General features: G+C 41.8%; 1 protein-coding gene across 6 annotated transcripts in view; it reads left to right on the top strand.

The window, feature by feature from the left end:
• Positions 1-26427, top strand: part of chl1 (cell adhesion molecule L1 like) — a 649066-nt gene that overhangs the window by 273812 nt on the left and 348827 nt on the right. For 5 of the 6 annotated variants that reach the window (XM_033036735.1, XM_033036738.1, XM_033036737.1 and 2 more), the window contains 3 exons: positions 8829-8882; positions 16901-17012; positions 17398-17582. In XM_033036735.1, the coding sequence (XP_032892626.1) occupies positions 8829-8882; positions 16901-17012; positions 17398-17582 (351 nt within the window). The remainder of the gene's footprint in view (positions 1-8828; positions 8883-16900; positions 17013-17397; positions 17583-26427) is intronic. The other variant, XM_033036736.1, reaches the window with a different exon arrangement.

Here is a 26427-nt window from a genome sequence, read left to right as displayed (position 1 = left end):
TACAATACTTAAGTAGAATCCCTTTGAATTGAAGAATGATGTTGTTTTGCTTCTCTCATACAGTTTTCCAAGATCCCGTCATTTTAATCTCAATCGAGCTCTTTGGTTTTAGGAGAGATATTTGCAGAACTTTTTTAAATGTCATTGGTTCCCTTGTGGATGGCTACATGTGTGCAAAATCAATTGGGTGGGCATGGCTATAATTCTAGTACACAAGTCTAAATGAATCTCAGAAGATTTTATATTTTGAAGTTAACATGAAAACATTGGTGCCTCATGCCTTTTATGAAACATCATGTTATTCATCCAAAAATTCTATCGTGACCTATATTGCTAGAAAACTGCATTCAATAGATCCTCCCAGCTCCAAAAAAATTACCTTCTCATTGCAATATAACTTTCTATATGAGCCTGCTGTAGTTTGGCCAACAATCTTTGTATCCTACCAAGAATACTAAATAGTCTTGTTATTTATAAAACAATGCACCTAACTTTGTCCAAGAATGATTCATGCTTGCATTTGATAATGTAACGTGATCCATAATACTTTCCCACAAATCACAATTGCAATGTGTCCAGCCTTGCATTTGGAATATTGTGACATGTATCAATAGAATTATGAGTAATAAAACCCTCGTTGTTCCTTCATACTTTATTACTGCTCCAAGGACGCCGGAATAGTATTAACTGGCCTGATTCTTGCCTAGATTTTCCCTCCAATTTCTTATTCATTTGATATCTGAACCAGATGCATGAGTTCAATGCCCACGATTGCAATGTGGAGTTTAAAATCAAATGATCACATAGATCTGGAATTAAAATAAGAAGCTGTCTCAGCAGCAGTATCCATAAAATGATTGGATTGTAGCTGAAATTTCATTGGGTTCATTCATGTTTTTCGGGGTAGGGGATCTGCTATCGTTGCTCAGTCTGGTCTTCATGGACTCCACAGCCAACAGTATAGCTCACTTTTAACAACCTCCTCAGTGCAGTGGACAGTGAACTGGCATTGCTACCAACATCATCCACCTGTCCACAAAGAAATAAAAATAACGCCTAATTGTAACCCTGCCTTAAATCTTGTGCAGGGAATTATTGGAGAAGAACAGCTTTGCTCTAAGTAAATCGAAATTAACTCATTTTTTGATCTGATCCAACTACTTGTTTGGGCCTCCTTTTAGATCACCACATCCTGTCCCACTTTGGAAGATTTCACTGGAGGTTTTCTGTAACTTCAATGTTTCTCAGCCGTAAGGGTCGGTGGCACGGTGGTAGAGTTGTTGCCTTACTGCACCAGAGACCCAGGTTCGATCCTAACTACAGGTGCTGTCTGTAGGGAGTTGATTTTCCTCCGGGTGCTCCAGTTTCCTCCCACACTCCAAAGACGTACTGGTTTGTAGGTTAATTGGCTTCGGTAAAATTGTAAATTGCCCTAGTGTGTGGGATAATGTTAGTGAATGGGTTGATCGCTGGTCGGCATGGAGTCAGTGGGCCGAAGGGCCTGTTTCCATGCTGTATCTCTAAAGTCTAAACTCCAAAGTGAACATGGTGGAGCAGTAAATCAAGTTCTGTCACTTCCACCTGATTGAGAAGGTTTGGATCGGTTCGTTCAAAGGGTGTGGCAATGATTGAATAACATTTAGTTCTCAGCTATTTCAGGCCCTTTGCACGAGAGCATTTGTTCGCCTCTGGGCTTTTATGTTCATAATTGTTGTTAGTGTTGAAAAGGCAAGTTGAGAGAGGTTAGCTGCTGCAGGAATTTGCGGAAAACCTGCATTTGAATTCTAAGTTGCTGACTGGAGAAGTGAATGAGGGTGGGGTGGGGTGGGTGGAGAGAAGAAATCTGGGTGCTCAGCCAAAACATTAGGGCAGTTGGAAGACTTGAGTGTTTGTTACCTTTAATCCAGCTACTGAAATATAATATCACATCCAGCATCCACAAAAACGGGGAGTGGAGTCTTGCAATACATGAACTCTATTCTGCTTATTTCACCTTGCTTTCCATCAATAAAAATGCTCCAATTCTCTTTCCAAACTTTGGGGTGTTAGTAACTCATGCAACAACTCAATGTGTTGCAAGTCTTGTCCTTTGAGCTGCTGGTAGCTGTCAGGGGCTCTAAGGGATATTCCTTCCTATTAACAAAAAGGAGCACCCTGGAAAACAAAGAGAGCGTGTGATCAGCAGAAAGAAGGATTTGGCAAGCAAGGGGGTTTAATGGCAAAAGAGATTAATGACCCAATAGGATGGGATGACAAGTGTACACAAGTGTATTGATTGGCATGTTGACCTACATCATGATAAGTGTATTACTCCGACTGCTTCATGCCTTCTCATGCTTAATCCGTCATAGTATTCATCACTTCATCTTAATTTGATGCAATATCCCCTTCTCTGGGCTCCAATAGTCTTGCAGGAGAAGAAAGCACGAAATATGAGATAAAGAACCGCACACATAATTGGTTCTGGCTTTCTCGCCATCGGTTACCTAATGACCGCAGAGAGGAAGACAGTTATCCTCAATGGAGCCTCATCTCAGTTGACCATTGGAGCTTCCTTATGCTAACTTGATGTCATGGTTTCTATCTCCTTGATTTGCCTCTGTATCCTCGCCTGACTTTAATTGAAGAGTTCCCAGAATCTTGGCAAATTAATAGAATCATAAATTGGGAAATCCTTATCATTTTTGCCATAATTTGCTGATTACCAATGACAATGCAGTCCACATCTCAAATTGCACCTTAAAGGTGAGGTCAGTGGATTAGAGCCATTTTCCTAATGACTGCCAATATCCTTGGCTTTAATCCCTCTTACTTCTGAGGAAGATGAACTTGCAGTTATGAGTAAACATGAGCACACTGATTACAACAGAGCTGCTGGCCAGCTGGATAAGTGCCTTCCAGACATTCACAACTTTGCAGCACTCAAATACGGTGTGCATTAACATATAAATTTAGAGATACAGCATAGAAACAGTCCCTTCAGCCCAACCAGTCCAAGCTATTAATTGATCACCCATTCATGCTAGTTCTATGTTGTCCTACTTTCTCATCCACACCCAATACACTTGGGGCGAATTAATGTGGCCAATTAATCTACAATCTCACACATTTATAAAATGGTGGGGGGGGAGGGGGCGCGAACTGGAGCACACGAGAGAAAGCCACGCGGTCACAGGGAGAATGTGGAAACTCCACACAGACAACATTAAGGGTCAGGATCCAACCTGGGTCTCGGTTTAGTTTTTAGTTTAGTTTATTTCACGTGTACCGAGGTACAATGAAAAGCTCGTTGTTGCGTGTTGTCCAGTTTGCGGAAAGACTATACATGATTACAATCGAGCAATCTATAGTGAACAGATACAGGATAAAGAAAATAACATATTGTGCAGTTAAGTCCGATTAAGGGTAGTCTGATGGTCTACAATGAGGTAGATGGTAGTTCAGGACTGCCCTCCAGATGATCGAACGACAGCTGGGAAGAAACTGTCCCTGAATCTGGTGGTGTGCATTTTCACTCTTCCGTACCTCTTCCCTGATGGGAGCGGGGAGAAGAGGGAGTGACCGGGGTGAAAAACATCCTTGATTATGCTGGTGGCCTTGTCGAGGCAGCGTGATATGTAGATGGAGTTAATGAAAGGGAAGTTGGTTCGTGTGATGGTCTGGGCCGCGACCGCTATTCACTGCAATTTTGTTGCATTCTTCGATGAAGCTGGTCCCAAACCTTGCTGTGATGCATCCCGATAAAATGCCGCATCTGTAGAAGTTGGTGAGAGTTGTGAACAGGAGCTCCACTGGCTGATCCACCATGTGGAGTTGAACTAGGTCCCAGATGTACTTCATTGCTTGTCCCTCAGCTCAATGCCAACAATGGCTGGCATATCTGCTGGGGCTATTACATCTATTAATTTAAACAGGCGGCACAGTTGTATTCTAAAAAGTAGATTTAGCTAAGATTACTTTTGTTGTTAATTGTATATGTATACTTAAAAAAGTAAGTTATTTTAAAAAAAACGTTGTTTTATTATTATCTATCTTAATTTTAGTAGTGTTAAGCATCCTTGATTGCGAGATATTTTAAAACCGAGGAACAGGCCTTGTTTCTCAAAGTTTAGTGCTGGGGCAAGGTTGTTGGTATGCGAGTACTGATAAAGAGTAGGCATGACTGGAGTGCAAGTCTGAAGTGCAAGCCCGAGTTGTGTGTTTGGAGCATATCCCTGCCCAATGTTTTTCTAATATCCAATGGTATATCCATCTTTCTTTCTGCTGTGGACTGTTCAGACGAGGGTCAACGTGCATTGGGAGTTCTTGCTTTTTTTTTGTTGTGAAGAAAAATAAACAGGAAACACTGCACATTGGGACATATGAAAGCCAAATGCCAGTCACATCACACCGACATATCCAAGTAACTTCACACAACCTTGCATTTGTCCAAAGTGCGATGCTTCCAGAAACCTTGTTTTATAAATGAAAGCATCGCCATGTTATATTGGCCTGACTAAAACGCAGAAGTTGATAAAATACACAGTATCCTTTTGTTAAAAAGAACTGTTTAAACAACAGATGAAAATATTTTTAGATGAATGACAGAATTTGTAACAGTGTGAAAAGCCAGTTATTATGGTATTAATCAATTTGGCCAAAAGTGTAATGGGATCGAGCATTTATTTGCAGCAGAGACGATCCCATCATCTATGATGGATCCATTTCATGCTTGGAAATGTCATCCACAGAAAATTACTGAGCTGTGCTGAGCAAATGGAGCTCAGACCTATAGTTACACAGGTTAGAGGAACCCCCAGTATAGATAAATTACTACCTTTTTACATTCTATAGAGCATCCTTGCATATATCTATTCATGGGTTGACGTTTATGATTTCTGAATCTATCTGGGCATTCACACCATCCTGAAGAAAAGATTGCATGTAAAAATGTCTAATACTTGAAGATTTCCAGGAGTATTTAGTCAAATACTCATACCCATGCCTCTGTTGTTTGACATTAGCCAGTTTATTTCTCCAGATGACATTTCCAAGCATTAAATGGATCTGTCATGGTTATTGAATCATCTTTGATGTCACTATAACTTTAATTATGTTACAGTTTCTTTAAATGAATTTATTAATATCAAAGTTACTGGTTTTGCACCCCCATTGCTTCATATTCAGGTCTGTTCAAGAAGTTATTTTTATGTTTAAAGTTTTTGATGGTTTCTTTGTCTTTCATCTAGTTCAGCATTTATAGCTCAATTTAAGTTTGTTGAACATGCCACCTTTCTTTAATATTTTTTTGGCTGATAAACCTTTGAGAATCTCTTATCCAAACATGCTTTACGAGGATGTTGCCAGGACCCGGGGGGCTGAGCTATAGGGAGAGGTTCGGCAGGCTCAGACTTTATTCCTTGGAGCACAGGAGGCTAAGTGGATGATCTTACAGAGGTGTATAAAATGATGAGGTAAATAGATAGGGTGAAAGCAGAGTCTTTAAACAGTGATGTAGGCAAATCAAAAATCAGAGGACATAGGTTTTATGGTGAGAGGGGAAAGATTTGATAGGAACTCAAGAGGCAAATTTTTCATGCAGAGGGTTGTGGAATATATGAAACGAGGTGCCAGAGGAGGTTGTTGAAGTGGGTACTACAACAACCTAGAAAAGTAATTTGGACAGGTACAAGGTTAGAAAGGTTTAGAGAGATATGGGCCAAATGCAGGCCGATGGGACTAACATAGATGGGGCAACGTGGTCGGCATGGACAAGTTGGGCTGAAGGGCCTGTTTCTGTGCTGTATGTCTAAAAATATAGAGGGGGGTTTAAATATTTTGTTCTGTATTACAGCTATGTGCTCTAGCGTATCTACCTCCAGCGGTAAGTGTATAGGAAAAGTTTTGAGGGATATGGGCCAAACGCGGGCCAATGGGACTAATGTAGATTGGGCACCTTGGTCAACATGGATAGGTTGAACTGATGGGCCTGTTTCCATGCTGTATGACTCTAAAAATATAGATGAGTTTTAAATACTTTGTCCTGTATTCCAGCTACATGTTGCAGTGTATCTGCCTCCGATGGTACAATTCATGTGCTTCTGAACTGAATTGGGTGACAGTGCTGTGACGTTTAGCATTTTCTGCCCAGCCAGTTGTGATGAGACTCCAACCCCACGGTCGGGAATAATTCCTAATATTTCCCTTGGATGATTGTAATGAAACAGCATATCTGTAAATTAATTATCTTCATCCTATCAGCTTCCTGTGCTGTTGAGTTCATTTTCAGCTTGACAACACATTAACTTGGACCCTCAAGGCATTCTCTTGTGAGCGAGACCATGGGACAGAGAGAGAGCTTGTGACTTAGAATGTTAATCTCCTCCTACCATGTGAGCAGAATTGTCTCATTAATATATGAAACACATTGGTCCAAAATACGTGGGCTTTTCCATTGTGTTGGTGAGTTTACAAATGTTTCCCTTGGCATCGTGAATGGGGAAACTTTGATCAATTACAGAATTGGTCTCGTTCGTAGAGAAACCATTCTGATTCAAAGCATAAACAATCAGGCCAACCATGTTAAATAATTGAAGATTTAATTAAAGCAGTTGAGTATAAATCTCTCCTGGAACTCCAAGTTCCTTTACAGTGGCATCCTATTCCAGCTGTGTCGGTGCCCGCAAGTAACTTCAGCATATCCTTCCTTCTTAGTCCTTTCCCTTGTTCCTGGAAGTATTATACTGCCTGTGGTTCCCGTGCTCCACAAAAGATGCAGTTACCACACACTTTAGTTTAGTTTTGAGATACAGTGTGGAAGCAGGCCTGTCAGCCCACTGAGTCAGCGCCGACCAGTGATCAACCCGCTCATTAACGCTAACCTACACACACTAGGGACAATTTTACACATACCCCAAGCCAATTAACCTAAATACCTGTACGTTTTTGGAGTGTGGAAGGAAACCGAAGATCTCGTGGAAAACCCCTCGCGGTCACGGGGAGAACGTACAAACTCCGTACAGACAGCACCTGTAGTCGGCATCAAACCCAGGTCGCCGGTACTGCGAGAGCTGTAAGGCAGCAACTCTACCGCTGTGCCACCGTAGCCGCCGCTACTTGAAAATCAGAGTGAAAATGGGCATTTTGCGAGATCCAAAGTGCAAAGTATATTCAGAGGGGTGAGACTTGTTTTCAAACATGGAAGAGGAAATTTTAGAAACTAACTAACAAAGATGTGCAGAAGACAGACACAAAATGCTAGTTGACTTTCCTTGACCTACGGGAACTGAAACCGCCTGGAATTGCGTGTATTCCCTAATCCTATATCTGAACATTCTGCAAACTCTCCGGCTGATGCTTTGGAAAGCTTCCACTTTATCTGAGCCCTGAATGGGTGGAAATAAACACACTGAAGTTGCTGACATCTAACTACGTTTATTGAGGAGGCACCTTCTCTAGGTCACTGTTAAAAGGCTGATATTGGACCCAATAAACCCCAACCACATACAGCCATTTTGAAGAGGCTTAGAAAGGCCACAAGTGAGCTCAACGCTCCACCAGCACCCATTTCATTGTGGATTCCCTGCTGTTATTGTCCAAATGCTGATCAGCCTTACTTTGCTTTCATTTCCAGAGCTTCTCCTTTTTACCCTCACAGTCTCTTCCTTTGTCTTTCATGCAACATCTGCTTCTGATATTTCCCCCCATCCACTCTGCTAAATGTAAGGACAGTTGAGAGTGTGGGTAGGTTCCTACTGGTAAATCATTCGTGTGTGGATCTCTGGTGTTATCTTATTTCATTAATCTATTGGTTCCTGCTTCCACCTGTTAGGCACTATTTACCATTGAATGTGAAGAATTGAACATTGTATATTCAGTAAATATAGCATTGATAATTGTTTTCATGTCAAAGTATGGTTATAAACAATCTTATGCTGTCACATTTTCAAACGGTCTATTTGTAAACCAGTCATGGCTTGTATGGTCAAATGATGAGCACGAGGTATGGGAGCAGGTCATTATTCAGTGCTGTTTTAATCAATGTTGGCTGTGATGGAGATGGAAGTAAATTCACCATTCAGGTTCCGAGACCCATACCTGATCACTATTGATTGATCAATAATCAATTGATAATTAATTGCCACTTGAAGCATAAATCTGAGGTTAATTTGCAATGATCAGCCCAGATGTTATATTACCCTCCCTTCCCAATGCTGATACCTGTTCCCTGTGCAAGGGTGAAGGAAGGCTGCCTGAGCAATATGCCAAGCACTGCCATTATTGGAAATGTACTCCAGACTGATTCCTTAGGCAACACAAATTTGAAAATCATAAGTTTGCAAGACATAGGAGCTGAATTAGATCATTCGGCTAATTGAGTCCACCCCGCCATTCAATCGCAACTGATCTATTTTTCTCTCTCAACCCCATTCTCCTGCCTTCTCCCCATAACCTTTGACGCCCTTACTAATCTAGAATCTATCAATCTCTGCCTTAAAATTATCCAATGACTTGGCCTCCACTGCAGTCTGTGGCAGTGAATTCCACAAATTCACTCCCCCCCGCGTCTAAATTCCTCATAATCTCCATTTTGAAGGCACGTCTTTTTATTCTGAGGGTGTGTCCTCTGGTCCTAATTGGACATCCTAAAAACATTTTATCTATATACAACTCTGTATTTATGAAGTTTATATTATTTTACAGTGAACTCATGAGAAACTTTGTCTTTGGTTATGCATGCTACATGTTAAATTTATTATTTTGTTCATGTTTTGTGCATTATAATTTTGTGTTTTCCTCATACTGCCTTATTTTATTTTATTTTTGTTGACTATTTTTGTTTGTTCCAGTTGCACATCCCAATGACACAGAATCACCTGTTATTGACAATGGCCTGTCTGCTGGTGAGTCCTATAAAGCGTCAAGTAAAGCCACTTATTTAGAATTACAGCACACTAACAGCTGCTTATGCTTCAAGCATAGTAATACAAATCTTAACACTTGGCATTAATCCAATAGCTAAGAATTTGCAACACAAAAATCATTAATGTTTTCAGTGACATCGCTTGTATTTGGCTGAGAAACTTTGATTTACGATGTCAAATTTTAACAAGTGAATGTAAAATACAGACATGATGTAAGGCAGTGTCGGCTGAATTATAAATTGGAAGCAGACAAGGGCAGTGGCGCTTAAGGAGATTTTATTGATCCAATTTAACTTTAAAACAAGAACAGGAAATGTTGGAAATACTCAGCAGGTTGGTCAGCATCTGTGGGAAGAGAAACAGACTCAACATTTCAGGTCGGAGACCCGTCGTCAGAACTGAAAAGGAGATTGAAGGAGCTGCATGAAGAATGGGGGTAGAGACTGTCTCTGATAGTGTGGGACTAGGGTGACCATGAGGATAAGCTTTAACCTGGACATGGAGTGAACTGGAGCAGTGGGAGGGTGAGAACCTGGACAGAAGAATGTGGGAATCATGAAATGCAGAGCTTGGAGACACACCTGGCACGTCAAGCTGGGCATCTCCTCCGCTTCCAGAGAAAATAGATAGGTTGAAAAGGGGGTAAAAGTAGTCTTAACTAATGTAACAGACGACTGCTACAGAAATAGAGTTACCTGAAGTTGGCATTTTCAACTCTGAGTCAAGATGGCTGCAATGTGCCCGGATGGAAGTTTCACGGTTTGTGAGAGTGAAGGAGGTGGTAGGTGGATTGGACACAATGGGAGTGGGACGCAGAATTAAAGTGGCAGGCAAGAGGAAGATTATGGCCAATATCTGGACATAGTACAGACACCTTGTCCTAATATTGAGTTCTACAATGTCAGGTAACTTGATTCTTCATCTGCAGCAGTCATTCATCAGGGATATAAGCTTAGCTTGTTTGCCTCTTTTTTTTCTTTATTTTCTCTGGAAGAAAAGCTGGTAGAGCTGCTTACCTTACAGCGCCAAAGACCTTGGTTCGATCTTGACCTCGGGTACTGTCTGTGTGCAGTTTGCATGTTCTCCCAGTGATCATGTGGGTTTCCTCAGGGTGCTCTGGTTTCCTTCTGCATCCCAAAGACTTGTGGGCTTGTAGGTTAATTGGCCTTTTACATTGCCCTCAGTGGATGAAAAAGTTGGATATCATTGAAATTGTTTGAACGGGTGATCGATGGTCGGCTTGAACTTGGTGGGCCGAAGGGCCTGTTCTCATGCTGTATCTCTAAGCTAAGAGAGGCACAGTGGTGCAGCATTAGAGTTGCTGCCTTACAGCGCCAGAATTCAATCATCCAGACTATGGGTGCTGTCTGCATGGAGTTTGCACGTTCTTCCCGTGACTCTGTGAGTTTTCTCCGGGTGCTCAGATTTCCTCCCACATGCCATAGACATGCAGGTTTGAAAACTAATTGGCTTCCATAAAATTGTACATTGTGCCTTGTGTGGAGGATAGTGCTAGTGTGATCGCTGGTCGGCACGTACTCAGTGGGCCGAAGGGCCTGTTTCCACGCTGTATCTCTAAAGTAAAGTACTAAAGGTGGGTAAGAGTGGAAGGCATATCAAGCTTGACCTGCTAGGAATGTCCTCCTACACTGCATTTCATAACTTTCACGTTCCTTTGTTTTTATTCTCCCTCTCTTTCTGCTCCCATTCACTAGTCAGTTTACAGCTTGTCCTTGTGGTCAACATGGATTTGTCCCATAAGACAACCCCCTCCCCCAGCTTCATTTGTCTCCTTTTTTGGTTCTGAAGTTCTTTGACCTGAAACATGTGCTGTGTTCCTTCCCACATTGGCGGCCTGACCTGCTGAGCATTTCTGGCCTGAGCCATCTTTGTTGTAAGTGGAGTGTATTTCCAGCATTCCCTATTGTGTATTGTTCTTCCAGTTCATAATAAGGATTCAGAGTTGCAAATGGTCCTCTTTCTAAGTACCCGTGGTCCCAATGGATTTTCGCACAGGTACAGGAAAATATTAGAACAAAATATCTTTATCACTGAACCCATGTCTGGAATTTCAACCATGGTTGGTGACATATCTGTGCACAGTGAGAGAGAATTTTTTTGAACAATAACCTGATAGGAGTGGCGCACCGGTTATGGTACTCCTGAGAATTTCAGAGTCATTTTCTAACTGTTCAGACTCCTGGGTTTGCAGTGGTGGAATGTAAATTTATTGATCAATCTGGAAATATATTAAACAAAACCATCATTATTAATTATGCCCACAAAACTATTGGATTATTAGTCGTCAAGTCATACAGCATGGAAATAGGCCAACTTACTGATACCGGCCAACATGTCCCATCCATACTAGTCCCACCTGCCTGCATTTGTCTCGTATCCTTCCCCAAACCTATCCTATCCATGTACCTGTCTGAATGTTTCTTAAACGTTGCGATAGTACCTGCCTCAATTACCGCCTCTGGCAGCTCGTTCCATACACCCACCATCCTTTATGTAAAAAATGTTACCCCTCAGGTTCGTATTAAATCTTTCCCCCCTCACTTTAAACCTCTGTCCTCTGGTTCTTAATTCCCCTACTCTGGGCAAGAGACAGTGCGTTTACCTGATCTATTCCTCTCATGATTTTGTGCACCTCTATAAGATCACACCTCATCCTCCTGTGCTCCAAGGAATAGAGACCCAGCCTGCTCAGCCTCTCCCCATGCCTCAGGGCCTCCTGGCAATATCCTTGTAAATCTTCTCTACTATTGTAAAAATATCCAGTTCATTTCTCCAGAGAAGGAAATTACCATCATTGCCCAATGTAGCCTGCATATGACCCGCCAATAATGGTATTTCTTCAATGCCCTCTAAACTGGTTGAAGAAGATGCTCAGGTCAGGGGCAATTGGGATGGGCGATACATGCTGAATTAGCCAGTGGCTCTTTGATCCCAAAACATGTAAAGTGTATGCAATCCAACATTAGATGCATATCCTTTATACATCGGTTGCAAATGCAACGTGGCAGTAAAGCTGTTCCAAACACTCAAGATTTAGACAGATTTAAACGGATGATAACGGCACTCATCGTTGTGGACGAGCACTTTCATATCTGGATGTGATACATCATTTTAGTGATGTCATGCTGTCAAGTGTTTTTTTTAATGAATGAAATACACTTCAAAAATGGGTTGCACTTAGACTGCTTGCAAGTAAAGCCTGCTACCTCTTGAACAGTTTGGAGATCAGTGCTGCAAGTAAATCTACATAAAACAATCAGCTTGCTTGTTCCCGCTACCTGCTGAGGAATACTAGTTAATGCATCTGAATTTAACATTTCTTTGGGAAGTAACGCTGAGCTTTTACACTTCTGCATGGCCTAGGGGATGTTTGTGGGGAAAGTGTTTAAAAACTTTGAGGACTAATGTGGTAAGCTTTCTTTTTGCATCGCTCTTAACCATTGAATCACGCTTGCATTTGTCAATTAGAAAGCTTTGTGAATAGAACACTCAGAAAAAGCTCCCAGTTGCATTAAAATGTTCTTTATTACATTATTGGAAACAGGTGTATACGCTTTGTTTATTGCGTGGCTCTAAGTGCTTTTCCTTTGTGCTTAAGCTGAAGAACAATAGAGATTAGTAAATGACTGTGGTTTGTTTCTGCTGTAAACAATGTGAAGAAAAAGGGGATTAGAATGTTCACCAGCACATCTGGTAGTTTGAATAACAATTAAGTTTATGTCTCAAATTGAAATGACTTCAGATATTATCTGGGGAAAAAATCATACAAGTACCATAATTTTGTAAAACATTTGTGACAAACTGTGCAATTGTATTGCTGCTCACCAGATCTGCTAATCACATTTGCTTTCTCTTCATGATTGCAGTCTCTAAAATATTCAAATAAAAGGCAAAGTCAATTTACTGACACATTCTAGCTTCCGGTAAATTGACTTTCGCATTAATGGTGGTCTGTCTGGTCCAAAAATTAGAAATAACATCATCTTAAAAAAACCCTCTTCTGCACAGCAGGGAGAAACAACAATAGAATTTCACAGAAACCTCCTGACATCCTTGTGCGATTGTGACACAGTTGCACTGCTTGTGAATATTAATGGTGAAGTACAGATTCTATATTAAACCTACTGTTATTTATGCCTTGCTTTGTGGAAAAACTCAAAGTATGGCAGCACAGTGGTGCAGCAGTAGAGTTGCTGCCTTACAGTGTCGGAGAACTGGGTTCGATCCTGACTATGGGTGCTGTCTATATGGAATTTGTACATTCTTCCCGTGGGTTTTCCCCAAGTGCTCTGGTTTCCTCCCACACTCCAAAAATGTACATTTTGTAGGTTAATTGGCTTCATTTAAGATTGTAAATTGGCCCTAGTGTGTAGGTTAGTGTTAGTGTAGTCAAACAGCATAGACCCCCAAATAGAAAAACTAAAGTAACCCCAAAACAAACAGTTTTGACATTGCTTAGTTACTGGAAAGTAAAGACCAGGCGCTTCATTATCTGATATGCTTTACTTGCAGTAGTGTCATAGAGTCATACAGTGTGAAAATGTGCCCATGCCGAACAACATGTCCCATCTACACTAGTCCCATTTGCCTGCGTTTGGCCCATATCCCTCTGAACCTGTCCTATCCATGTAATTGGATTTCAGTGTAAATCAATTTTTCCCAAATACATTTCAGACTTGAAACTTGCACCATGTTTATTTGCCTTAAAAAAATGCTTATTTCTTTGTAATGTCAGTTATTGATTAAATTGTTTAAAAACTATAACATTGAAAAAGGCTCTTCGGCCCATCGAGTCACGCTGGACATCGATCATCCGTTCACGCTAGTTCTATGCTGCCCTGAAGTTAACTGTATTTGAAATAGTACCTCATCTTAAATCATAGCTTGCTCAGCTTCCTGCCTCCATAACTACTATAGATTGAACAATTAATTTTCCCAAAAAATACATTTAGGATATATCCAACAAGTTGAGTTGAAGGGCCTGTTTCCATGCTACATGACTCCATGACTGTATGACTCTAAGTGAATCGATTCCAGACTGGAGAAGTAAATACATCTTGTGTCTCAAAGATAATTTATATTGTGTTTGTCATAAAGAAATCAATAACAAGAATTAACTGGAAGCATTGTTTTCCTTTCTGGTTCTTTGCTTGAATTCTGGTACTTTGGAGAATTGAATGGTGTGGGTTTCCAGGTCTCTTTTTATGACCAGCCAAGAGGAATTGTAATTTTGGGGAATTGGCCTTGTATTGGCAATTTTCACATTCATTCTTCCAGAAAAGAACCTGCAAACATTGGTCAGGAATACACTTGGGAATTAAACGCAGTCCAAGGTGACACTTAGATTTTTTTAAGCTTTAGTGCCAAATATGTCTTTCTGCAAGCATTCCAGTAACCCGAGTCATCATACATTTTTGTTTCCTGGGAATCCATGTGTACCTTTTCTTCTGGTCCATTTATATTATTTTAAATGTTTTATTTAAAGCCCATGGTCTGTGTGACATTTAGTTCATTCAAGATGTGTAATGCGATGTTAAAAAATCCTAATCCAATTGACACATAAGAGATTATTTTCCCATTTAAAGATCAGCAGTTTTTCTTTCTTACATTGAGTTACTGGAATGTGAACTGCTATTTATTGGCAGCTGAAGCAAAGGTTGTGGGACGTAATGTATTTGGGAAGGACATGAATTAGAGCTGGTATTTTCAAGTGAAGAGCGAGGATCAACACGTAGGGCTGAGATGACCTCCCATAATGACATTTTCATGATTCGACAATCATCCAGTAAGAAACATCTTACTTTAAGCTGATCCAGTTTTCATTTTTAGCCGAGTGTTGGTTCTGAATTCTGCAAGAGTCAGCAATAAATGGAGAAACTATGTACTTAACCTGTATTAATGCTCAGCAGGAATGAAACATCCTAGATCAAAATGCGGGTACCATATATGTCTTCAAGAAAAAAGTAACAAAAAGGCACAAAGATAGAGCGAAGGGAGCCAGAGGTGGAACATTAACACTGACATCAACCAATTAGGCCGAACTCCCTGCCTTAATGTTCTGAATCCTGTCTATTCTAAGGGCTGTATGATTTAAGATGTATCTCTGTCTGCAGAGGTGTATCACTCCTGCCCCCTCCCATCTCAACAATAATAATTAAGCACATCGTATGCATGCGAACAAACCCTACATGTTTAATTTGATCTCTTAAAGTGCTTCTCCAAATGTGGTCGTTTTAAAATAACTGTCTTCAAACATTTTTTAACCTACACCGAAGAAGGTTGTCGACCCAAAATGTTGCCTGTCAGTTTCCCCCTACAGACGCTGCCTGACCCACTGAGTTCCTCTAACAGTTAGCCTTTTGCTCAAGATTCCAGCAAGCACAATCTCTTGAGTCTCCAGTCATTTATTTGTCATTTGTTCAAGTTGTTTTCATTTTATTACATGGCTATTGTTAGCTTGTTTCTTCATAAATCATTATGTTCATAATCAGGTGACTGGTGACATGACAGCAGTGGTGCTGGGATGCCACTTTTTTGCATAACTTTCAGAATCACAGAAATTAATGGATAATAAACCAGAGCCATATAGTTTTATCTGAAGGCTTACAGCGTGCTTCCACTGGGGGAAGAGTGGCCCAGTGATTTTCGGCAGTCAGGCAGTCTGTTTGAAAGCACTGCCCTCTATTGTGGATCTGTGGCCAAGCACCCTTCAACTCTTCAGTTTCAAGTGCTTGCCTTGAGATACAAACTACCATTGTGATGCAACAAGGGAAAGTAAAGTATCTTTTTTCACTGAATAGAAGGCAACGAGGGCATCCTAATTAAGGGAGAGAACTAAAAGTAAGCGAAGAGGAATCAAGAAATAATATGCTACATGTACAGTAGAGGAAATCAGAAGTAAAAGTGAGAAAATGCTAGGAAGATCAGAAAGGCAGCATCTTTGGAGAAATAATATTTTCTGCATTACCACCTTATAATCTTTTGATTATTGAAAATTGAAGGGTGATCTGAGATTTTCAAAATATTCAAAGAGTGTTCATCACAGAAATCATATCCTCTATTGGAGGATTGCAGAAAAATTATCTCGAACTTCTGCAGATGCGCTTTGGAAAGTATTCTGATGGGAGGAATTTCAGCCGAGTGTGGCAACAGCTACGCTTTTAACCGCCTGAAACTGCAGAGAGTAGTGAAGACAGCACAGTCCTTGACAGGCTCGTTTCTTCCATCCATCCAGTCCATCTTCATGGTGCATTTTCAAGGAAGGCTGGAAATATTGTCCAGGATGCCTGTCACCCTGGCCATCCTTCAATCACCCTGGCCATTCCCTTTTCTCCCCTCTACCTTCTGGGAGAAGCTGCAGGAGTTGAAAGCTCAGACATCCGTACTTCAGAACAGTTTCTTCCCCACTGCTCTCCGACTCCTGAACTAATTATCTCTCCCACTTACTCTAAATCATAACTCCAACTCATTCAGTTATTCTGTACTTCCTTCTGGACTTTATTATTTATTATTTTGCACTACTTGGATTTGGAATGACAATTTTGCACCATTCTGCTGTTTTGCACATGTTGTATACCGTTTACTCTGAAAATTCCACTTGTGAACACAACCTTCGGACATTTTAAACTGGTGAACAACATTTTATTTTACAAGAAGATGCCTGCCAGTGCATTCATTAAGTCTTGACTCACTGACTTCTGGGAGCCATATCTACTGTATAAAAATAACTATTTACTTTGGTTAAGAGCAAATGTGTTTTTGACTTTAACAGTCTCTGATGGAATTTGTTTTATTTCTGGTCATCTGAAATATATAGATGAACACTAACCAATTGTACGTAAATAACCTTAATTTTCATTTTACTTTCTTTAACTTTTGTGCCATTATCTGAGCTCCTTATTAATTCAGCTGTCATGATGAAAATTGTCACCTCTTTATCTGAGGTCAAGTTAAAATTCAATTTCTTTACCTTGCAGCAAATTCAATAAAAGATCGCCTTCCAAGTTTTCTGGCACCTTCCAGTAGCAGCACAGAGATAACTACACTACGAGGCGAAACTCTTCAACTGGAATGTATTGCTGAAGGGCTGTGAGTAAAATCAAAGTAACCCTTGAAGCAATTAATGATCCACTTTGACAATATGGAACAAGTTATGACAGTTTGGCCTTTAAACAATGTTAGATTTACAACAGGGAGGACAGTGTATGCAGAAATGTTCATTACTTTCATTAATTTTGCACTATTAACTCATGATTTTGACCTATTACATAACACTGTTGATTTCCAGAATGTCTTTACTATGCTACATGTTTGCAGGGATTATTAGCTCTGGGTGTTTTTTTACCTTTCACATATATTAGTGTAAGTATCATTAGCTATGTAATGATTTTCCAGATGGTTTGGCGACTTTATTTGCGCTGTGAATGATGGTTGACAGGATCAGGTTCCCAACCACCTCTTTTTTTCCTCACAGTCCAACACCACAGATCTCTTGGTCTAAGATGGATGGTGAAATGCCCAAACATAGAGCAACAGAAGAGAATTTTGGTAAAACTTTGAAGATAATTAATGTGACATTACTTGATCACGGGAGATATCAGTGCAAGGCTGAAAATGCATTTGGAGCCGTGAAGCATTCTTTCTCTGTTACAGTGGAAGGTAATCACCATGGTATTCTCTTTCTCACATCTGTTACAACACCTTCATCTAATCAGCTTTTATTATGATGCTTTTTACACAGATGTATATAAACAGAGCACAAATCATATTATAATCATACTCTAAATTACCAAACACAAATCATATTGCAATCATAACCAAAATAACAATTTCATTCATTGAAACCTGCATTATTTAAGCTTGAATTCAATTAATCTGTGCAATGTAAAATGCATTATTTAAGGTTTTCTGTTTTCAAAAAAACCTGGCGAATCTTTGATAAATGAAGAGCATATCAGGAATGTTCTCGATCTTTGACTAATTACCAGAGTGGTTATATTGTCTCCTAAGCTAAATCTGGTCATTTGGATTCAGCGTCAGTGATTTGAGATTCTGTCAAGTAAAACCAAAATGAAATATTTGATTGTTAAATTGCATTTGATTCTAATATAGATGCATGGTTTATTGAGCTAAATGCTTTTATTTAATATAATCTATATTAGAATTAAAATCAAAATGAAGGTATTGAATACTAAGATTTAACACTTAAAAAATATCTCTAGTCAGAGGATAGTGAATCTATGGAATTCATTGTCACAGAAGGCTGTGGAGGCCAAGTCAATAGATATTTTTAAACCTAAGGTTGATAAATTTTTGATTAGTATGTGTGTCAGGGGTTATGGAGAAGACGGGAGAATGGTAGATCAGCCATGTTTCAGTGGCAGAGTAGACGTAATGTGCCATATGGCCTAATACTGCTCCTACAACCTATGATGTTTTGAAACTTTGTGTAACTGTACAATTGTTTTGTATGTAGGCTCAAGTTAGTCCATAATTTCCATGTGAATTGCCTATTGGCTATGGGCACAGTTTCTCATTAATCAAATCATGGGTAGATGGTTTGGTTGTAGTCTTGCCTTTTGATGAACAGCCACTGCTTCAGAAGTTTGAGATGACTTAATTGTCAAATGCATGAGAGTTTGAACTTAAAAGGTGAAGGAAACTTTCTATACTTTATTGAGAAGCAATAACACAGTATTTGTACCAACGACAGAGGCAATAAGAAGGGATACGGCGGTTCTGCGAAGTGAATATAGAGATTTATGCCCCTGTCCCACTTAGGCAATTTTTTAGGCGACTACAGGCGACTTGGCTGTTGCCACATGGTCACTGGGGTGTCACTCAGTCGCCAAAGAGTCGTACCTTTATTCTGGTCGCTGCTGGATTTTGAGATGTTCAAAACTTTTCGGCGACAATCGGCGCCCCTGGGCTTGATGCCAACGATCGTAGCCTGATGTAGTTTGTCGCAAGGTTGATGCAGGTTGTTGCCAGGATGACATAGGTTGCCGCCGGTGCTGATTTCGGTGAATTCCATCGGCGACTACCTACGTCAACCGGCGACAGAATTGTCTTACCTTGTCGTGGATGGACGCAGGTGGACGTCCTATGGGTTGTCGGTAGCTTGATGTCGATTAGGAGGTAGGTTGTTGTAGACATTGTCGTAGGGGGGTCCGGTCGCCGGTTTTTCGGCAACCTGCTATGACTATGACAGTCGCCGGCAGTTGCTGAAAAAAATCACCATATGGGACAGGTCCATTTGGAAGAAGGTTACAATGAAGAATCTCAGGGGGTGCAACCTCTGGATTACTCCCAGTGCCAGGTGCTACTAAAGATAGGGATAGAAGGACAGGGCAGATACATAATTTGCTCAGGAGCTGTAGCAGTGAGGAGTAATTCAGGTTCTTGGACCTTTGGGACCTCGTCTGGGCAGAGACCTGTACAAGAGGGACATTCCACACCTGAAGTGGGGAGAGAAGGGGGAGCAATGTTCTGGTTGAGGGAATTACTTGCGAAGGTTTAACCTTGTCTGGCATGGGGAGGATCCAAAGTTGCAGTGTGGTAGATGAAAAGGTTGAGGCAAATATATAAATTACAGCAAGCAAAACCAGTTGTCAGGACAGGCATGGGCATGTCAGGGAGTGAGGAAAATCAGATAGCTAATCTGCATTGTGTGCAAGAATCTGACAGGAAAGGCAGGTGAGTTTAGGGCATGGATCTGCATGTGAGATTGTGAAAGTATAGCCATTGTAGAAACATGGTTAAGAAATAAACAGAACAGGTAACTAAATGTTCTTGGCAGTGGATGCTGCAGACATGTGGGGAAGAGGGGGAGTACCTGTCCAAATGCATTTTGAAAGGTTATTGTAGAGTTTTATATGTAGGTTATTTTAACTTCCTGATTTTTGACTGAGGCAGGCATCGTGAGAAGTGGTTACGTGTGACAGAATTTGGCAGCTGTGACCAGAAAAGTATTCTCAAGCAACTTATACGATACAATACGATAGTCATAAAACACAAGATACATGAAGCATGAAATCTAAAATGACGGGTGGAAAGGATTGGGGATATGCAAAGATTAGGGTGAGGGGGTGGGTAGAGGAGTCAGTCTACCCCACGACTGACACAGTTTGATAGCCAGAGGGAAAAAGGATCTTCTGTGGTGTTCTGCTCTGCATCATGGTGGAACCAGTCTGTTGCTGAAGGTACTCCTCAGGTTGACCAGTGTGTCATGGAGGGGGTGAGCTGTATTGTCCAAGATGCTCTGCAGTTTGAGGAGCATCCTCCCCTCCAAGACCACCTCCCATGAATCCAACTGCACCCCCAGGATGGAGCCAGCTTTCCTGGTGAGCTTGTTAACCCTGTTGGCGTCCGCGGCCTTCGCCCTGCTGCTCCAGCACACGACAGCTAAGAAGATGGCTCTGCTACCACCGATTGGTAGAATATCTGCAGCATCTTACTGCAGATGTTGAAGGAGTGGAGCCTTCTCAAACAGTACAGCCGGCTCTGTCCCTTCTTGTACAGGGCTCAGCATTCCTGGACCAGTCCAGTTTACTATCCAGGTACCCTCCAAGGTATTTGTACTCCTTGGTAAACTGCTCATCCACGCCATTGATGGAGACAAGGGACAGGGGTGTTCATCTCCTCCCAAAGACCACCACCAACCAACTCCTTAGTCTGAGCTGCAGGTGATTCGTCCACACCACTCAACAATGTTGTTGATTACACCTCTGTATTCAGCTTCCCTCCCCTCACTGGTGCAGCCCACTATTGCAGAGTCATTCAAGAACGTCTGCCGATGGGAGGATTCAGAGTTATATCTGAAGTCTGAGGTGCAGATGATGAACCGGAACGGAGAGAGAACTGTCCTCTGTGAGGCTCTTGTGTTGCTCACTACCATGTCCGAGACACAGTTCTGTCGCCTGACATACTGTGGTCATCCATGACACCAATGGAGCATCCACCCACATCTTCGGGTGGATAGACGACCCTGTTAGAGAGAGGGGGCAACACTCAACCCTCTCTGAGAAAATAAGAAAGGGCAAGTGACTTAAGTGCCATTGAGTCATAAGGTTCTTCAGCACGGAAACCCCCCCGTTGTTCCAACTTGTCCATGCTGACCAAATTGCTTCAACCGAGTTAATCCCACTTGCCACTGCCCCTATCTCTCCAGACCCCTCCTATCCACAATTCTGTTAGTTTTTAAACAGTTATGGAAAATGATACATAAGGTCCTCACATTAAAGTCTTAAATTGGGGCAAGGCTAATTTGATGGCATGGAAAGGAACTTGAAAAGGTTGTTAGGGAGTGGCCACACTTGGAGTATTGTGTTCAGTTGTGGTCATCCTCCACTATAAGAAAGATTGCATTAGGCTGCCAAGGGTATTGAGAAGATTTATGAGAATGTTGCTCGGACTCGAGTGCCAGAGCTATAGGGAAAGGTTGGGCAGGCTGGGCAGGACTTTATTTGTTGGAGCGCAAGAGGCTGAGTGGTAATCTTATAGAGGTGTGTAAAATCACGTATATGAATGCACATAGTCTTTTTTTCCATTGTGGAGGAGTCAAGAACTAGAGCATATAGGTTTAAGGTAAGAGGGGAAAGAATAATTGGAAAGAGAGGTACAACTTTTTCACACAGAAGACTGGTGCATATGGAACAAACGGCCAGGTGAAGTGTTTGAGACGGGTACAATAACAACATGTGGACAGGTATGTGGATAAGATAGGTTTCAAAGGTCTTTTATTGTCACGTGTACCAATTAAGGTACAGTGATATTCGTATTACCATAGAGCATACTAAAAAAAGCAACAAGACACACAACTACATAAGTTAACATAAACATCCACCACAGTGGATTCCCCACATTCTCACTGTGATGGAAGGCAATAAAGTCTAATCTTCTTCTTGCGGTTGTGGCAGTCGAACCGTCCATCGGGGTAAGAGATTAAAAAACGTTTCCCCCAACTCGCCACCTCCCCCCCCCCCCCATAAAACAAGCTAAAGAACACTAAAAACATACATTTAACACATACTTTCACACAACAAAGACGGAAGGGACAGACAGACTGTTGGCGAGGTAGCCATTGCTGGGGCCACCCGGTTTAGAGGGATATGGGCCAAATGGCACTAGTCTAGATGGGGTATCTTGATCAGGAATGTTTCCATAATGTATGGCTATGACTCAAAAGCCTGATGTATTTTGAGTTGTGGTGGGGGGGTGAAGTAGTGGGATCCCACTGAGAGAGTCTCCTGGAGATTTACCTGTTTGTCATGATGAATAAAAAACTGTAGGGAACTGATTTAGTGGAGATTGAGAAAATGGAAAAGTACAGAAGCTTGTTTATAAAAAAAGACTAAAGAGAGAAGAAAACCTGCTCTAAATGAATAACTGGCCTCATGGGTTTTCTGTACTGCCTTTTCCTCACATTTGATATACAAAATGTCCTGTCATTTTTGAAAGATGAATTTACGATGCTACAAATATAGACTATTGTGATTTGGGTTAGAATGAAGTGCGAGGAATAAAGCTGAGTACATTGAGAGTGTTTTCCATCTGAGCCAATGGCTAGAAAAACACAGCCAAGATGGGACAGTCATAAAATACTTACCAGAAGGATTCTCTTGTTACCATTTTGATTACTGGCGACCAGCTTTCAAGTCCCTTGTTTTGATTCTTTTCCAGCTAATGTACTCCACCTAGTGGAAATATTGTATAATCGCATAATCATCCCCTAAAGTTGTTAAAATGAGCGGAGAACAAAATTATTATAATTTTAACTATTTTTAAAAATCAATCCACAGCCTTATTTTTGCATATCTACTTTAATTTTTGGGGGAAGTAAAAACTGGCATTGAAAGCTGAATGTTAATTGACGATAGTTCAAAAGGAAGATTGCAGTATTTTGGGAATACCTTAACAACTTCAGTGCGGTGTTTCATGAGGAAAGCATCTACTCGGGGGATTCGTGGAACAGGCAATTAGCGCTAGCTTTGTTGGCAATGCTCAAATCCCTGGAAAGATTTTATTGAAAACAAAGAAACAATTACTAATTTAAATTGCTTGAAGTTTAATCTTAATCTTCATAATTTCCTGAAGTCAAATTCTATTACATAAACCTCCGTTTTTTTTTGGTGTAAAATAGCTTCTCTCTGAGAGAAAAAAGCATGTGCATATGTTATAATTTATTTGCCTGAAGCAATTTTTCTACATTGTATTCATTTTTTATAATAAATCCAGATCCCACTGTCTGGCAGCCTTCGATTTGGATTCTGTCCTTGAGTTGACATTGTCGTTGGGGAATCTCCATCTGCAGGATTTTCTCATTGTCTGCCTGATATTAGATCTCCATTTTCTCGCTACATGTTTCCGAACCCTTTGTTGGAATTGGTGGTGTAGCGAGGATGCCCTAGGGGATACAGTGATATTGAAATTGATATTATCCAGCATGTTTCACGTTTCAGAAGGTTCAAACTCCTAAGCATTGTGGTTTTATCCCTTTATTTAGGGGGAAAAAGTAACAAAATTACACAATTTATTATTATTTGTTTGTTTTCTGTGTACGTATGTGTGAATATATGAAAATGTATGCGTGTGTGTATTTTTAATCATATATTATATTGTTTACGGACTACTATGTTTACATATTCTGTTGTGCTGTTGCAAGTAAGAATTTCATTGTCTTATCTGGGACATATGGCAATAAAACGCTCTTGGCTCAAATTCCTTTTCAAATTGATAGACTTACCCTCTATATTTCTCGGTGCCATGTATAGTTAGCATTATTACGGTCTGGTTACCTCATATAACTTGAAGCTTACAAACTCCACCTCACTGACTACAAAGATGCTCTCATTGCTGCAAAATCTGCCTACCTCTCCTCCATATTCACCGATCCCTGCCTAAACCACAGAACCCTCTTCTCCACAGTGGGCAACCTCCTCAAGCCTCGAGCCAACACTCTCCCTACCTCTACTCCGGCTCTCTGCAACTCATTCCTCCACTTTTTCGCTGATAAAATCAGCACCATCTATCAATCTTTATCCCCTGTACCCGACTCCCCAGCATCTACTCCACCACCTACCAAGGCCCCTCCTTTCAACATCTCCACTGACCTCCTTACCCCTCCTCCACACTGCTTCCTCTCCCAGTTTGACCTGGTCACCCCTATTGAAATCTCCAAACTCATCAGCTCTTCCAAACCCACTACCTGCTCCCTCGACCCTCTCCCCACTCCCCTGTTGAAGTCCTGCCTCCCCATTCTCTGCCCCTACCTCACTAATCTCTTCAACTCCTCATTGTCCCAAGGAATTGTCCCCTCCGCTTTCAAAACTGCTGCCGTTACACCAATCTTAAAGAAACCTGGTCTTGATCCCTCCTCCCTCATTAACTACCGCCCGATCTCAAACCTCCCCTTTCTTTCAAAAACCCTGGAGCGTATCGTTGCGTCGCAACTTCAATCCCACCTCCTTGCGTATAACCTACTTGAACCCCTCCAATCTGGCTTTCGCCCCCTCCATAGCACAGAAACTGCTCTCCTCAAAGTCCTCAACGACCTCCTCACCTCTGCTGACACTGGTTCCCTCAACATCCTCATCCTCCTCGACCTGAGCGCAGCCTTCGATACAGTGAACCATAACATCCTGCTCACCAGACTCAAAGACCTCGGCATTGAAGGCTCTGCACTCAGCTGGCTCCGTTCCTACCTTTCCAACAGATCCCACTTCATCTCTCTCCACAACCACACCTCTGCTACAGCCGCAGTCACTCAAGGCGTTCCCCAAGGCTCCGTACTCGGCCCCCTCCTCTTCATCATCTACATCCTCCCCCTTGGTCAGATACTCCGCCACTTCAATCTGGACTTCCACTGTTACACTGATGACACCCAGATTTACCTTGGCACCAAATCCCCCCACAACCCCCCCCCTCTCCCATATCAACTCCTGTTTGTCAGCTATAAAAACCTGGATGCAACATAATTTCCTCAAACTCAACAGCGATAAGACAGAATTCCTCCTCATAGGCTCCAAAGCCACACTCAGCAAAATCAATAACCCCACTCTCACCATCGACGGCATCACTGTCTCCCCATCTCCCCAGGCCCACAACCTTGGCATGATCTTTGATTCCACCCTCTCCCTTGAGCCTCGCATCCGCCATGTCATTAAAACCTCCTTCTTTCATCTCCGCAACATCGCCAAACTCAAACCCTCTCTCACACCACCCGCTGCTGAAAGACTCATCCGTGCCTTCATCTCCTCCCGACTGGACTATTGCAACTCACTTCTCCTTGGCATCAGCTCCACCTACATCAACCGACTCCAACTGGTCCAGAACGCAGCCGCCCGACTCATCACCCATACCAAATCCTGGCATCACATCACTCCGGTCCTCAAACAACTTCACTGGCTTCCCATCTCCCACCGGATCACCTACAAAATCCTGATCCTCACCTACAAAGCCCTCCACCATCTGGCCCCCCCATATCTCATTGACCTCCTCTCCACCTACCAACCCTCACGGTCCCTCAGATCCACATCAGCCGGTCTCCTCTCCATCCACAAGTCCAACCTCCGCAGTTTTGGGGACAGAGCCTTCTCCAGGGCAGCTCCCAGGCTCTGGAACTCCCTCCCCCAACTGATCCGCAATTCCGTGTCCCTCACCATCTTCCAGTCCCGCCTCAAGACCCATCTCTTCACCTCTGCCTATCCTTAGCCCCACGTCCCCGTCCCTTTTCATCTGTGCTGACAGTGTGGTGTGGAGAAAATAACCTGCTCCTCAACACCTTAAAGACCAAAGAGATAATAATAGACTTCAGGAAGAATAAAACGGACATGGTACCATTAATTATCAGAGGGGACTGTGTGGATAGGGTGGCGGATTTCCGCTTCCTGGGAATCCATATTGAGGAGGACCTGACGTGGAGCGTGAACACCTCTGCGCTGCTGAAAAAGGTCCAGCAGAGACTGCACTTCCTGAGGGTGCTCAGGAAGAATAACATCACTCAGAGACTGCTGCTGTCCTTTTATCGGTGCTCCATTGAGAGCATCCTAACATACTGTGTATGCGTATGGTACACCAGCTGCACAGCGGCTCAGAGGAAAGCGCTCCAGAGGGCCATTGACAACGCCCAGAGGATTGTCGGCTGCCCTCTCCTTACCTTGGAGGACTTACACAGTTCCCTGCTGCATCAAAAAATCCCAGAGTATTATAAAGGACATTTCCCACCCCGGACACTCCCTGTTTGAACTGTTACCGTCAGGCAGACGGTACAGATCTACAAGGACAAGGACAAACAGACTTAAAAACAGTTTTTACCCCACTGCTATAAAGGCACTAAATGTAGCCGCCAAGGAACGCAGGGGCGATACATACTAAGAGACTGTGAAATCGACAGAAGGATGTAGGGCTGGGTGTTTATGCGTGCTATTTTTATGATATTTATTTTAGTTGTTTATCTTTTTTAAATATTTTACCTTGTATGTATCGTTAGCTTTTAGAAATGTTT

Source organism: Amblyraja radiata, chromosome 18 (genome assembly GCF_010909765.2).
Source record: "Amblyraja radiata isolate CabotCenter1 chromosome 18, sAmbRad1.1.pri, whole genome shotgun sequence".
NCBI lineage: Eukaryota > Metazoa > Chordata > Chondrichthyes > Rajiformes > Rajidae > Amblyraja > Amblyraja radiata.
Note: the sequence above shows the minus strand (reverse complement) of the source record. Positions and strands in the feature narration are given on the sequence as shown.